Source organism: Ischnura elegans, chromosome 6, assembly GCF_921293095.1.
Source record: "Ischnura elegans chromosome 6, ioIscEleg1.1, whole genome shotgun sequence".
Lineage (NCBI taxonomy): Eukaryota > Metazoa > Arthropoda > Insecta > Odonata > Coenagrionidae > Ischnura > Ischnura elegans.
In genome coordinates this window covers 30,706,229-30,722,070 of record NC_060251.1, presented here as the reverse complement: position 1 = coordinate 30,722,070, position 15,842 = coordinate 30,706,229, and the positions used below count along the sequence as shown (strand labels likewise).

Below are 15,842 nucleotides of genomic sequence, written 5' to 3'. Positions count from 1 at the left end.
CCCTGCTGAGAAGGATCAAATAAGGTAGGAGCTGAGAATGAGTGATTGCCTGTGGGACCCTTCTCAATGGATGTCCTGCAAAATGTTCGGTAACTGACACAGGATATCTCTCTACCCTTCCCTCATGGCACAAGTGACCAAAGCTGTGGGCTGTCTCCCCCAAATACCATGAAATTACAAATACCACTTGAAGATCATTTTCAAATTAAATTGCAATTTCTGTAAATACTCACCTCAGGTGTAGTTGGGCATTCTGTGGTGGTTGAAGTAGGGCAAAAGCTACAAGGATCAACAGTAGTTCCTTTCGTGGTTGTTGGTTCTGTTGGGCAAGCAGTCTGAAAAGAATTGAGTATAATAAAAAAATCATGCTCTCCTGGCAGAGAAAGGACAAGAATTTATTAACTCTTGTGTGGTCAATTTAACTCATGAATATACAGTGGACAATATTATTAAGTTCTCATTATTACGAAGCAAATCGTTGGTCCCAACGAAAAGACCTATCCAATCTATAGTAATAGAGACATTATAATGAAATTTTCGTTATTACGAAATTACAACCGCAGTCTCAGTTCCAGCAGTAACAAAATGAACTTTATTACAAAGTTCTATGAATAAGCAACGGCATTTAGGTGGATAAACACAATGCCACGTTATAATCATTGTGCTACATTTAAGTTCTCCTAGAGCCCGAGCCCGTCAATTAGAGCTCTTTCTTCAGTAGGAGATACTTCAGTATGCACACAACATCGCATAATAAGCTTCATTCCTGTGAAATCATGGTGACCCACTCATTACCACTCGTAAATTGGTGTAGAGTTATTCCTCTTCCTCCGCACTCTCAATTTATGAACTTTCAGAGATAGAAACATTTGAAAACTTCAAATGTTTCTATCTCTGAAAGTTCATAAATGCGTGCGTGCCCAAAATTAAAAATTTGGCGCCATTTGATTTGACCGATGCGATGCAGAGTGGCGTAGAGGAACTAATCCTTTGGACACAATCTGAACAAAGTATCACCTATTCCGATGTGAAGTCAGGAACTGTTTAGTGTTTTGCCCGTTCTTCCTTCCCACAGACAGCGATTTTTTTGGCTCCTGCTGCATTGCCCGCCCAGCTAGATCAGTTCGTCACAATCGCAAACACAAAATTGTGATGCAGTGTTACATTCTGCAGCATAACCCCTCTCCTCGATGCCTTTCATAGGTTTATCACCTTACAAGCAAGGCCTCGGAACACATCTCATTCCTATATTGAGGACTTACTGTAATCAGGAAGATAACAACCCTTGATTGCATCATACCGAATTCTTCTAAAGAGAAAATAAAATGAATGTGCTTGTTTTTTATATATTTACAAGTAATTTAATCATATATATTTTACACTTGACTCTGATGCAGTTTCACTATGCAGCTATAAGTACGGGAGAGTGAAGAGGCAAGAATTTTTGACAGTGTATTTTTTTATGATTCCTGAAAGAAACTTCATACGAACTTTGTTCTTACAAACCTCTGATTTTTTGGTCCCGTGAGCTTTGAATAACAAGAGTCTAATGTACATAAATAGCTAAAAGATACCCTATCTTTCTTTTTGCATTGCTATTGTTTATTAAGAGGTAACAATAAAGCTTTGACTGGTTCTGTACCCGAAGTAAATAGGGAAGCTGGCTTGAACTAAGCAAGAGAAATCTATGAGTCCCAGTTCTGTTATAGTAAAAGTATGATGTAATGCCTGGATTTTATTCCATAGTACAATGATGGTAAAGATTTCCCCGGTTTCACACCAGTTAAGGTCCTGCAAAATACTCTGTGCAGAGGGGACGGAAGAGTCTCTCGGGGCTCAGTCCAACAATCATCCTTAGGAGATGACTACCATCTCGAAAGGGTTAAATTTCATTTTGACCATGGTATATGGGTCAAAATGAGTCATCCTGTCCTCCAAGGGTCAAGGTTGATATTTTCCCACCAAAATCCTACGCCTCTCGTGGAGGCTGCTTCCATGTCAAAGCAAATGATAAAAGAAAGCACCTGAGGAAGAATGGGAATATAAGCCACATCCCATGCACAGCCACCTGTCGCCATGCATTTTTCCACTTTTAGCAAGCCGAGAATCGAATTAGAGCTACTCCAAAGCAATAAAAGGGGAAAATGTGGCATGATCAAATAGGTAACAAATCCAACGTTTCGATGTGCAACTCGCCCACGTACTTAGGAATTCAATGCCATTCTGTTCGTGCCTTTGGTTTATATAAAAATTGCTGGGAAGCTCCTGAGCCAATCCCATGGATACATGGGATCATTTAGTGAAAGAATCCATTCAGATCCGACAGCACTGAAAGACTGAGGCTACAACATTAACAAACTATGGGGGCACCTCCTGAAAATCTGAGGAGACTGGTGGCCAATCAGGAGGTGCTCAGAAGGGAACAGCTCTTACCCATGATAATAAGTATATATGTAAACCCAAGGCACAAATAGAATAGCATTGGATTCCTGAATAATTCCATTGGATTACGAAGTTCACAGGACCGAAAAACCACAGGTTCATAATAACAAACTTCGTAAGAGCGTTTCTTTTAGGAATCATGGCAAAAAACATATATAACTTGCCAAATTTCCTTGTCTCTTCAATCTCCGCTACTCATAGTCACGTTGCGGAATAGCTTCAGAGTCATGTGTATGATATACACAATTATATTTTGAACAAATACAGTAAACCCTCAATATATGAATAAGATGCATTGTTAGACCTTGTTTGTAAGTTAATAAACCTATGCAAGACATCGAAAAGTGTAATATTCAGCAGGATGCAACACTGCATTACAATGTACTAACACACGATTGTGATGAACTGATCTACCTGCGCAGGCGACGCAGCTGGAGCCGAAATAAATTTGCTGTCTGCAGGAAGGAAGAGCGGGCAAAACTTTGAACAGTTCCTGACTTCACAATGGATTAATTGATACTTTGTTCAGATTGGAATCAAAGGACGAGTTCCTTTCCGCCACACCACGTCGCATCTGGCCAACTCCAAGGGTGCCTGATTTGAAATTTTGGGCGTTCTTCAAAAATTCGTATATATCTAAAAGTTTGTAAATCAAATTTTCGTAAGAACTTACTGTATGGCCTATTTACTAGCGGTAATTAGGGGCACACCATGAATCCACAGAATTGAAGCATATTATATAATGCTGTGTGGATACTGAAGTATATCCTACAGATGAGAGAACCATAATTGCTGGTCTGGGGCAAAGTGCATGAGGAGTATTTGAACTTGGCACAATGCTTATGACATACCGCAGTGTATATCCACCTAAATGCCATTGCTTACCCATGGAACTTTGTAATGAATTTCATTTTATAACCACCAAGACCAGGACTGAATTTCTTAATAATGACAATTTCGTAATAACATTTCTTTTACTATAGATTGAACAAGCCTTTTCATAGGGACGAACAATTTACTCCTTAATAACGAGGACTTCGTAATGAAGTTGTTAGAATTAACGAGTCTACAGTATAATAACACTTTTGAATGAGTATATTCTTTAATTTAGCTTTGAAATAAGTGGAAGAGGAAATGGAGCAAATGGTGATAGTAATCTTATTATACACAGGAGGATAGTTTCAAACAAATATATAGGTAAGTAGTATAGTATAGTAGGTATAGGTAAGTATATAGATTGAGGGGAAAGTTAAAATGCTGAGATGGACAAAAATGGTCTGCCAGGGGTGCAGACAGGGACACTAAAGATAGCTTTAACAGCTTTCTTCTGGGGAGAGAAGGCTTTCGAAAATAGCGAGGTTTATTCCCTAAAACAAAATGCTGTAAGATACACTAGATTGTACTTTGGCATAGCTCAGAGTTCTGAGTGTATTGATGAACATCACAGGGGCCAGCTTTCTTATCATAAAAACACCCACAGAAAGCTTTTTTTTTTCAGTTCAGAAACATGTGACGACCATTCAAGAGTATCTGAGAGGCAATTGCCAAGACATTTTATTCCATTGCATGCTGCATATAAATAGGCTGAATATAATGAGGTATCCCTGAGGATAATTGGCAAGTGGCAAATCAAAACGTTTGATGGAGATGTGGAGGCCCATTCTATACTACAATAAACATAAAATGCTTTGAGGATACCCTCCCAGGATTTGCTTCACATCATTTGGTCTTTTGGAGGTCATTTGAGAATTAGTCCACATGAGATAAAAGAGCTCTTACATAACTTTAATCACACTAATGACCTTGTGATGGAATAGCCATACCCATCAGCACATTAAAAGTTAATGTGTATTCAAATATACCGTTGTAGGAGGTGGAGGAGTAGGGCAGCCATTAGGAAGAAATTCAACAAACACAACCGCATATCCATCATGCTTTGCTTTTGGAATGCTAGCCTGTAAAGGAAAGAAAAAAGGTTATAACACAGTTAAAGACAAGGCAAACGCAATTAAAATAGCTGTAATCTCAAATATTCACTAGGGAATATGTGTTTGTGAAAATGTTTAGAACACTGTTTTTAACCCTCCGTTGGGTGCAATGGATCTGACAGGCACAGCGCAAGTGCTTTTTCATTTCTTTGCGCTATATGGTGGCATAGACCCTTGACGCTCGTAGTAGCTGTTTGTTTTGAAACACTCTATGCAGCCTCCTCGCTTAGTTTGACTGCGGCCGTCCCCACAGGAAGTTGTTTAAGTATGGATCAGAGAAGCTCATTGCACCTGAACTCGTCACAATTTTAAAGGTATGTATTTTTGATAGGCAGAATATTTTTTATGCATTTTCACTCGATGCTTCTACGATGTTTATGACTCGATGCTTGAACACATTTAGTGAAACATACCCTGAGAGCACACGAAAAATTGTAGACGTATACATTTGGGATATTTCTAGTCTACAGGTAACTTAACCGATGGAAGTTACCAGTAGACCATAAATATACGCGATGTACTACTACCGCAATTGGGATATTTCAAGTCTACTGGTAACTTAACCGATGTAAGGCTGTAGACCAAAAATATACGCGTGATGAAAAGTAAAGAAAACATTAGTTATTTCACATAAATGTCATGTCATGTATATTCGTCATGACAGGTAGATTCCATAAAGTTACGCATGAAACGGCTAATTATAAATATACGCGATGTATAATACACGAAAAATTGAAGGCGTACACATTTGGGATATTTCTAGTCTACAGGTAACTTAACCGATGGAAGGCTGTAGACCAAAAATATGCACCATGTACTACTACCGCAATTGGGATATTTCAAGTCAACTGGTAACTTAAATGATGGAAGTTACCTGTAGACCATAAATATACGCGATGTATTCTACCAATGCCTTCTAAGCTAACGAGCCGTATGCTGGAGATGGTAACACAGTTGGTCGTCTGCAGACCACGTTAGTGTATTGTTTTGATTGTTTATGAGTTGTGATAGCTTCGTTTGTGATACGTGTTGGTTATTTCCAGTGTAAAGCAAAATCTCCGACGATAGAGGCTCAGAAGCCCTCATATTTTGTATTATTTACAATATTAATATCTGAGTAAGCGCATTAAATATAAACTGGAACAGTGGTTAAACCAAAAAGTCAGTAGCATCGTTGTTTAGCAGTCTGACAATGAGTCACGGCCGTTGGAGGTAGATACGTTAATTGTAAGTTGATGTTATCGACGGCACCTCATCCATTTATGTAATTAGAACAATTTTGATATTTTCTAATGCCTGCTATGCTTTGACAGTCAATAATTTCATCCATTTCTTCGTAGGTACTGGTAAATTCGTCGTTAAGGACTGCTTGTGCTTGTATTATAAGGTGAACACCAGAGAATACAACTTAGTTCGCTATGCTTGGAAATTTTCGATTTTTACTAAAACATCTTTTGTGCCAAAATAGTTATTTTCATCGTGACAACTCTCGTTAATCTACTGCTGGCAATCACTGTGCCAGTGGTTGTAATGCACTATGACAGTTAAGTTTAACAAGGTTGAAAAACATCGGCCAAGAGTTGTAATTTCAGATTTCCATCGTGATTGAATTGTAAACAGTGCTATTACGCTATCGATAAATGGACAGTTATGTAAATGTCAGTGGCGTGTTATCCTCCGTTGTTCACCGTGGGTATGGCATATCACGATCAAGCTATCAACAAAATCTGTGTGTGAAGTTTATTTTTCTATTATATCGACGAATAGCAGTGAGAAAAGTCACCTGTGCCACTTGAATGGGCTAATTAAGTCTCCAAATCGGTGAATATATAGTATTTTTCATCATAACGAGCTCTGTGATTGTAAGTTGTACGTGATTAATATAAGTATGGTAGCGACTTCCAGTTTTTGATGATTATATTTGCCTATTTCCCACTATGTTTTTATGGTGTGTGCTAGTATATCGTTTGTGGATTTACCTATATTATTGAAATACGTTGTTGCTTGTGTGTGTTTGTGTATTGGCAGCGGAACCGATTCGCGATCTCAGAAGTAAAATGTGTGCATACACTTGCTGTGAATTCGTATTCGTCAAACCAAGGAAATGGTGAAGCTTTGTCACATTATCATGAAATAAAAGTTTCTTTCTACAATAATTGCATGTCTTGTGTTTCTTTAACTGTATATTGCTTTTCATAGATAACTGCCTAAAAGTTATTTTTCATTATTTTAGAAAGTGCTTTTCTTTTGCTCCAATTGGCATTATTGCTTTCCAAACCCCGCTACATACACGGAAAGAATGCAGAGCAACCGATTATTTGTTATTTCATAGGAGTTCAGTGTTTTTGTCTGTAATTAAGGTTCTCCTAAGTATTCGTGATGGATTTTTAGCATTTTCGGAGGGATAGGAATACCTTCTTCGCTAATGCGGCGTTAACAAATTCAACAGCACGGCTCGTAAGCAGTATTAATTAGGCATTGCATCCTATGTTAATAATAGATTTAATTGATAATTCTTCGAAGATAATCATCAAAATTGCCATAAATTCATTTCAGTTGAAAATCACACATATTGCTACAAGATTAGCAGTAAAAAATGTATGTTTTTGTAAAAAAAATACGCCTGCATTTGGTATAACCGTAGAACAAAATTATCATAAATGGGCGACATTTGCCCCTAATGTAGACCAAATATAGACGTCTACATTTGGTATAACCGCAGACCAAAATTATACCATTATAAGTTACCAGTAGACCAAAAAAGGAAGACATTTGCACCTAATGTAGACCGAATGTAGACCTGATGTAGACCAAATGTAGTCGCCTACATTTGGTATACGGCAAACCATTAGGTTTGCTGTATACCACATATAGACGTCTACATCTGGTTTACATATGGTATTCTGCAAACTTTGTGCTCTTAGGGTAATTACCTAAAGAGCACCTTAAATCTCACCTAGCTGGATTGGTTTCACATTGGATCACTGATAGTAGTGCATTAACATTACAAGTTGCAGCTCTGAGCCATGCTTTGACTAAATAATGTCTTTTCATATATGTGCCTATCAGGCACATTGCGCCTGAACTCGGGAGTTCAAATATTGCGCCTGATGGAATGTTAATGAAATATAAGTCCATTAAAATTTAATTCCTACAACACAGGCAGACAATCAGACAGTATCATAGCCCTAGTTGTATCGTTGAAAAGTTTTCAATATCTAATCCAACTATTAAATTGGAAAGTTACATGGTAGGATCACAGGATCATACTCCCATGTTTCCTAGGATATATGTATACACTCATTGCCATGCACCAAAGAAGTTTACATGAATACACACCACTGTGTATTGAAATGTGATGTGTGTTAGAAAATTAACTATCGGTGGAAAACACTACATTTGTCCAGGTTTTAAATGTTCCCATGCTAAATGCACAGAAATTTCATGTTACTGAGTCATTATTTAAAAATAACTTTGCTTTCCTGCTTTGATGAGTTCAATCCTGACATCAGACTTTACCAATGCACATAGACCACAAAAATTCTTTTTTATGATTTATTTCAGCAAATGGTGCATATATTAGTCAGGTAGATTGCCAAAGCTTAATAATGGGTGGGATCCACAGTAATTCAAGCCTCCTAATTGAATTATAAGGGAGTAAAACCTTTAAAAATTCTCTCAAATGCACCCTTCTCAACCCTTTCCTGCCGGTACCTACAGTTGGAATATGTTTTCCATGCTACGATTAGCATGAGAATATTTTTAACCTTTTTTAACCGGAGCTCTTTTTTGGGTTGGAGTTACCCTGGAATTCTCGTCCCTCAGATTCGGGACCCAGCTCAACGGGGTGCATGTCCCTGACCCCATCCACTGGTCTAAACACTCTAACCCTATCATAGCACGAATCCACGGTCAACTTAATGCGTTACCAGTGTTTTTTTCAATCAAATACATATTGTATTTGGTCTTCAATAATTTACTCTTCCAAAAGAATCACTAACATTTTAAAAAATATTGTGGAGTTTCAAATGGATTTCTAGTACTAATCACAACAAAGATAGTAAATAAAAGGTAATAAGACTATAAGTCCAGAAGTACATTATTTTTAAAACTAAAATTTCATTTAAAAATTGCTTACACACAGAACTAAACAGAGAATTCATTTCAAAGTGTATTAAAAAGTTGTAGTATGCAATTATATCATTGAAAAAACTATTGACAATATAACCACTTTGCAAAGGATTCCTGCGGTGAGGATGATCATAAATGAAAAGGGAGGGTTGGGCTTAATTGCATGGGGAGTTGTCCTTAGGGCCCGCTAAGCTGGGACCCTGACCGGGCCTGAATGCATCAGACAATTGCTACCTCAGCGGTCATTTCCCTTCCCTCGCATCCGCCAGGGCAGAAAACCGCTTGTTAGCGTTGAAAAATCTGCGACAGCTATACCTGATGTCAGATGTTATGAGTTTGAAAATTCCCGTCGGCTCCATCCGACGTTCGGCACAAAAGGGTTACAATAAAGATATTATTTTCAGGCTAAGTTCTTGGTTACAAATGATGCTTACCTTAAGAGTTAATAATGCATATTTTATATCCACACCAGTAACTTTCTTGTTTAGTTTTATCTTAACCTCTGTATCAGTTACAACCTTTGAGAAATATTCAGGGTGATCTAAAAAGAAAGAAATATATAATTAAATTTAAAAATTGATTATTATGGTCAAGTTAGTGCACTGGTTATCAGCTAATGTGATATGGTAAATAAATGCAAGATGTTATTAATCATTTTCCTATGTCTGCTCATTGAAAATCATATTCTTATTTAGTCAGAATGAACCATTATAATAGCATCCAGAAGAATAATTCCATTGGGCAAGATTATGAAGGGTCCATACATTCAATGCATGTAAATAATACCCCTTAAAAATCTGAGAAACGTGGATCAGTTTTGATTAGTAAGCCACATAAGCAATGCATCAATGGGGGATACCACCTCCAGTTGTACTGCAAGAGGTGGCATAAGCCTGCAGAATAAGACAGTGCATCCTGCTGTTGCCATAATGTAGAATCACTAGATACTATATTTCGAAACTAGAAATAAGATTTTTCTCTTTTGGATGTCCTTTGAAGCCTAACTGAGCAAGGAGGAGGCTTCCTGCTGGCTAACTCAACTCTTATTTTGTAGGAGAGACATAAAAATTGCAATATTCTAGGAAATAATAGATAAATGGATATGTACTCGGCAGTTTTTGGCATTTGAGATGTTCAACTATAAGTCATTTAAAGATTTTTTACAAAATCTTTGCATGCAATGAGTGGAGAGGGTTCAAAAACAGGTTATCCCACCATTTCCTGCATGAACTCGGGTAAGAGACGCACCTTTTTCCCAGAAATTTCTGCCAAAAATGGGGGTGCATCTCTTACACGAATTTCTTATCTGTTCATCCCCTCCATCCACCTCGGTTGCAAGTCCGAAGGGGAACTGAGTGGACTTGGTCTTCAGCCTGAGTCAGTCATCTAAAACCCTAGGACAAAAACAAGAAGGATGCAGGAGAGTTTCTCCCTCAGTGACTTTTTTCTACAATGCTCCTGTTTGCGTTTCTTACATTTTAGCATTACACTGTCGCATTGGTACCTCAGAGGTGAACATGGAAAAGATTGCGTGGGGTTTTTCGCTCCAGAGGGCATAACTTTACTGCCACATGAGGGCATCCCACCGCATTCATACTGCCAATAATAATCGCATATAAAACATAGAGAAACGCATAGTTTTCAAAGACAATAGCCTGTTAGTAGTCAACATCAGTTATGCTGAGTAATTTCCATTATGCTAATGGCCTGATTTTTCAAAAATCATCTTCTGATCCTATTATAAGGATTATTGCAATTGGCAATTATATTCAGGTTAGAACCTTTGAAAAATTCTGACGAGTGTGTACATTTTCTGACTAAATGGCAGATTGAAGTAGTAATTGGAAATGCTTATAAGTGGAGAGTGCTTGCAGATTCTCTAATCCAATAAATTAAGAACCAAACCTACACCAGAGTTACTAAACTTTTCAGCAATTTGCCATGGTTGGACATACCAAAAGAATTTCCCAATGTTTCCACTTAAAATTACTGAACGTGAACATTAACCCCTGAGAGGAGAGGAGGAGATCAAGGAAAGTAGTCCCTCCGTCTTTAAAACAATGAAGCTAAAAGCAAGGGAGCAATAGATGAACATGTCCGATCTTGCATGTGAAGTTATTGCTTTGAAAGCGAAGGCAGGCGATGTGATGTTCGCAATTTGTATTGCCATTAGTTTTCAGTCCATCTCGTCTTGTTTCAATGTGCTTACGCCACGCTTGTTCCTGCAGAAATTATGCTGTTTAGACTATGTTGAATATTAGAAGCCTTGATGTAACTAGAATGCTTTGCGTCAGTCAATTAAAACTTAAAAAATTTAAATGCGGTCAGAAATTTGGTCTCATTCTTTTTTGAACTTCTAGCATGCGATCCAATTGCCAAAAGCAATCGAGGTATCTTTGGGCTCAGTAAGTGACTCACCTAGCATTTGGCCTCCAGAAACTGGGAGAATTGAAGCAAGCAGACTGAAAAAGGTCAGTTGGTGAGACAAGGTAGGGATGAAACACATTTCTATTGTTCCCATGTAACTTTTTATGTTTTTCAATATTTTCCTTCGAAGATAATGATTAATGGTCTGTGTGGTCTCTGAGAGGAAAAAAAATCCACAGAAGCAATGGGGTGAGGGTCAAGGGAGGGTGGTGATTTTGTGAAATGTGCAACATAGCCACTTTTGATGTGGGTAGTTCCTACGGGACTGTGATAGTCGTTCAATCTCTTGGGAAGATTCACTCTATGTGCCTGTCTTATTTTACCTTAAAATTTTCCATGGCTGAAATTCTATTGCATTACTTCTACAAAAGCTTTTAAACAAAATTATTCGTGAGTAGGAGAAACATCGCAGTGCAATGGCATATGCGACGAGAGGATCAGAACTCTTTCTACTCCCTCTCATGGGATGCTGCATTTACAAAAGAACTAATTCAAAATTTGGATTCAGATTTGATTTCTTCAGCAAATTAGGATCTGAAATATCTGGTAAAGGGCATTATCTGCAGATATTTGGATCTGAGGTATCCGATCTGACCATCCCTGGTAAGCATCTTGAGGTTAAGATGGCAAGTGAATACTTACTTACCTCTCAGTGCCATACATGCCATGTAAATTTTGCTGACAAATGCCGCATAAATTTTTGGCATTGAAAGTGGAAATTTTGATAATTGCAAAAGTCCAGGAATACACTTGCGTGATGGGATACAGAAAAATGCAGCAATTTTTTTCTATAGCTGCAATGCTCAAATTAAGGATGCGTCTCTTACATGAGTTTATATGCCATTTTGGCACTGGATCCTTTAGGCATTGGATTGGGTTCAAACCTCATAAACTGGTGGAACCAAGAAGTGAAGAATTAAACCAACTCATCCCTTTAAACTAGCTTCCATGAAAGCTAAGGGTTAAAGAACTTGAATAGAAATTTGAATAAAGTGGTAGAGAGGAAGGGATACTAAGGGCTTGGTAAAAAAGCAATTCATATCTAAATTACTTCGCTATATAATGCCTGAGAAAAAAATTCTCTGTACAATGTGATTTACTGATACATATTTTGATATGCATGGCATCCAAGTCATTAGGTTCAAATTTTATGCTTCTAGCCCTAATAAGTATGAAAATACTGCCAGGCACCATATCATTCCACTATAGAGTGCTCCTAGAGGACCAATATTTTTTTTGTAGATTGCATTGAGGAACAAACAATTTGCTGTCTAAGATCTGATACTTATTTTTTTACTAACTTCTAGCCTATGGATAAGAAAGTAACCTCGGTTTTAATAAATCACACCAATAATTAACCGTAGTGGGCATTACTTCCTGGAAATCCATAATCGCAGGAATAGAAGGATCAACAACTTTGTACTTCACAAGTTGTTACTACAGTAGAAACTCGCTTTTACGCCACCACAATTTACGCTTTCCCGGAATTTGCGACATTTTCTTCGAGTCCCGATGATTTAAGTATCTCCACAATGTTAAGTCTTCCCCGCATTTACGCTGATGAAATTTCAATTGACCCGCTATTTACGCCAGGCCGCCAAAGGGAACATGGCGGATAGCGCACCGTAATCAAGAAGAATGAGTTTTAGAGATCGGAGGCACGGATAACCTTTTTGCAATAAGGTTGCAAATATAGGAAAGGAAGTTGTATTTGCAACCTCCTTGCCTTTTTGGCATACCTGTCACCAGCGCCACTATCATTAATACGGCGTCTTTGAACCACTACAATAATTCCTTCTTCATCTGTTTCTGACCACTATCGCGGGGATCGCAGGATTTCCTGAGACAGGTTGTTTGCAAAGTTTAAATTTCTTTTCAAGCATTGTAGGTTTTCCACTTCACTTGTAAGCATCGTAGTTACAAATATAGACGCTATGTTTATAATCGTAGTCGTTATCGTGATGATCCACGCACTGGGCGTTCTCCTTCGCGTACATTATTACCAAGTTCTTAATTTATTTTTAAAGTCGTTTCAATCGTTATCTCCTTTTCCCTGCTTTTTTCGTGACAGCGTCAATAAACACGTCAATAAATCAAATAATGAATGGCCTAGAAAAGAGAGGAAAAATTTTTCAATAGAAGATAAAGTAAAAATGTTGGGAAAAGTTGACTCGCATGTATAGGTTCACGCGTTTCCCCTGCCAAAGAACTTTGGATTCCAGTGTCTACATTAAACACTGTAATTAAAACTCGCAAAAGCATAGAAACCAGTGCAGTGGATTGCGGACCCGTTGCAAAGAGGCGAAAATATGTTAAGTACTCGAAATATGATAGACTATAGAAGAAATTTTAAAAGAATGGTTTCAGTGCACCAGGTCCTCTGACATACCCATCAGTGGAGTTATTTTGAAGGAAAAAGCGCAACATGTGGCAATGAGGCTGGGAATTGAAGACTTCGAGGCTTCAAGCGGATGGTTAAGCAGGTTTAAGACTAGGCATAATGTTGTATACAAAACAATTTGTGGTGAATCCAATAGTGTTGTTCCCCAAACAGTGGCACAGTGGAAGGAACATTGTTTAAGTGAGCATATATAGAAGGGTATGCTCCAAAAGACATTTTCAATTTAGATGAGACGAGCCTTTATTCAATACACTTCCCCATAAGACTTTAAGAGTTTAGAGGTGAATCTTGCCATGGTGGGAAGCATAGCAAAGTGCGTTTAACAGTATTGTATGGTGCTAATGCTAATGGTAGTGAAAAGTTATGGCCATTTGTCATTGGAAAATCCAAAAATCCCAGATATTTTAAAAATATCAAGACAAGTGAGGAGGATGATGATGATGATGATACAGAAATGCCAAAAGAAAGCGCTATCAATGCTATATCTGCTGTCAGTGCACTAAGGCTACATTTACCAACTGTTGCAAGAAATGAGAGAGAATTAGAGCTGTTGGACATCATAGAAAAAAGAGTATAAATAATTTGCACAAATAAAATGACCAATCAAACAAAGATAATGGAATATTTCCAGAAGAAGGCTAATTATAAGAGCATATTGCAATGGTGCTTCTTTTTTCATCACTGAATTCATCCCAGCTGGAATTTTATATCGTCGAATTTAAATGAAATATTCCAGAATATTTAATTTAAATTCGACGATATAAAATTATTTGCTTTCAATTTTAAGAAGACTTCTTGAGAGTTAAGGTTGATACATATTGTTTTTAATTAAATGTTAAATGGGTTTAAAGTCAAATATTTTTTTTAGTTCGCCCAAAGATTAAAATATTTTAACTTTAAAAGATTTTTTAAATTTTATAGAGTTATAGGAATATGTTTATCCGTTTTAATTATTTATCAGCAATTATCTGTGTTAAAGGATCTCTTTCAGAAGACTGATGTTTTGTATGATCTACCTCACTGAGAGTTCAGTACTAGCAAAGAATTTTTTGTAATCATAACTAAAGGTTTTTATACTTACTATTCTTTTAGAACACGATCCATATGAAAAATAGAACATTTAACTATATTTAAAGGGGTTATTTTTCATTAAATTGAGCCTAACCTCGATTTTACACTTTCCCGCGATTCACACTTTTTTTTCTTGCCCCCCTTAAAAGTGTAAAAGAGGGGTTTTACTGTATGTGGAAATAGCAAAGTTGTTGATCCTTCGATTCCTGCAATCACACCAACTTTTTAAGCATCAGGATACTCTCTTTTTGTCTCATCATATGTCATACAAAATTTTCATATGAAGGAATTTGAAGGAAAATCTTACTGTATATACTGCCCATAGAGAATGATTTAATTCATACAAGGGTTAAATACAGTTACTGCAAGTTAAATTTCATCATAAGGAGCGCTATCCCTCCGTCGCTCAGTCTTTCATGCAACAAGGCTGCAAATGAGGGAGCCAAGGACAAACTCATCAGATCCTGCAATTTTGAGAAGTCATTGCTTTCAAAGTGAAGCCGGGCGAGCTAAGTGACATATGCAGTTGGCATTTCCAGCCATGAACAGGAAGGAGCTTATGAGAGGATCGTTATGTAAGAGTTTGTGGAGATGGCTAGTGACAAGTCTGATCTGGGGCCGTATTCTGTAACTCCAAACCGATCGGTGCGGCACCAATTCGTCAGGTGCGACGTCACACCGACTCCCAGCAAGAAGTGGTGTGATTCTGTACGAACCCGATTGGTGCGGCACCGACGTGAGGACGGGAGATCGTCGGTAGCCGTACTAACAGCAAAAAGGAGTCGGTACGGCCACCGACTAGTGGGTTTCATGAACTCACCGGTGCGCAATGCACGTTTTATTTTGTTTTTACCTCATCACCGAGAAAATAATGAGGTTTGCTGCAATGTTACAATCTTTTTCTGCCCTTTCGAATACGCCTCTATAATTCATTGAGTCATCATCTATATTGATTACCTTGACAGAAATATAAGATATTGGTTAATAAACATGAGGTTTGCTAACATATAATGACTTTCTCTCATTTATGTTACCACTTTCACTCGCTTGTAATAGGCTATATTTCTCTCTATCATCATTTATTTGCTCCTTTGACATTAAAAATATATTTTTGATTAAATATGAGTTTTGCCGCAAGGTTATCACTCTTTCTCACTCTGAATAGGCAACTATTATTTCACTCAATCATCATTTGGCGTTTCTCTCGGCATAGAAGTACGATCTTTTTATTTAAGTATGAAGTTTGCCACAACGGTATCAGTTTCTTTCATTTGTAATGGGCAACTATATTTCATTTTATCGTCAGCCATTGATTCCCTTGACGATAAAAGAAGATATTTGTTAATAAGTATGAGGTTTGCCGCAATATTATCATTTTCTCT

At 37.5% G+C, this 15,842-nt stretch overlaps 1 protein-coding gene across 8 annotated transcripts in view; it reads right to left on the bottom strand.

The window, feature by feature from the left end:
* LOC124160269 (mucin-2-like) overlaps positions 1 to 15,842 on the bottom strand; it is a 194,001-nt gene that overhangs the window by 110,596 nt on the left and 67,563 nt on the right. For all 8 annotated transcript variants that reach the window (XM_046536092.1, XM_046536085.1, XM_046536089.1 and 5 more), the window contains exons 9-11: positions 8,996 to 9,102; positions 4,305 to 4,397; positions 234 to 335 (exon numbers count right to left, since the gene is read on the bottom strand). In XM_046536092.1, coding sequence (XP_046392048.1) covers positions 234 to 335; positions 4,305 to 4,397; positions 8,996 to 9,102 — 302 coding nt within the window. The remainder of the gene's footprint in view (positions 1 to 233; positions 336 to 4,304; positions 4,398 to 8,995; positions 9,103 to 15,842) is intronic.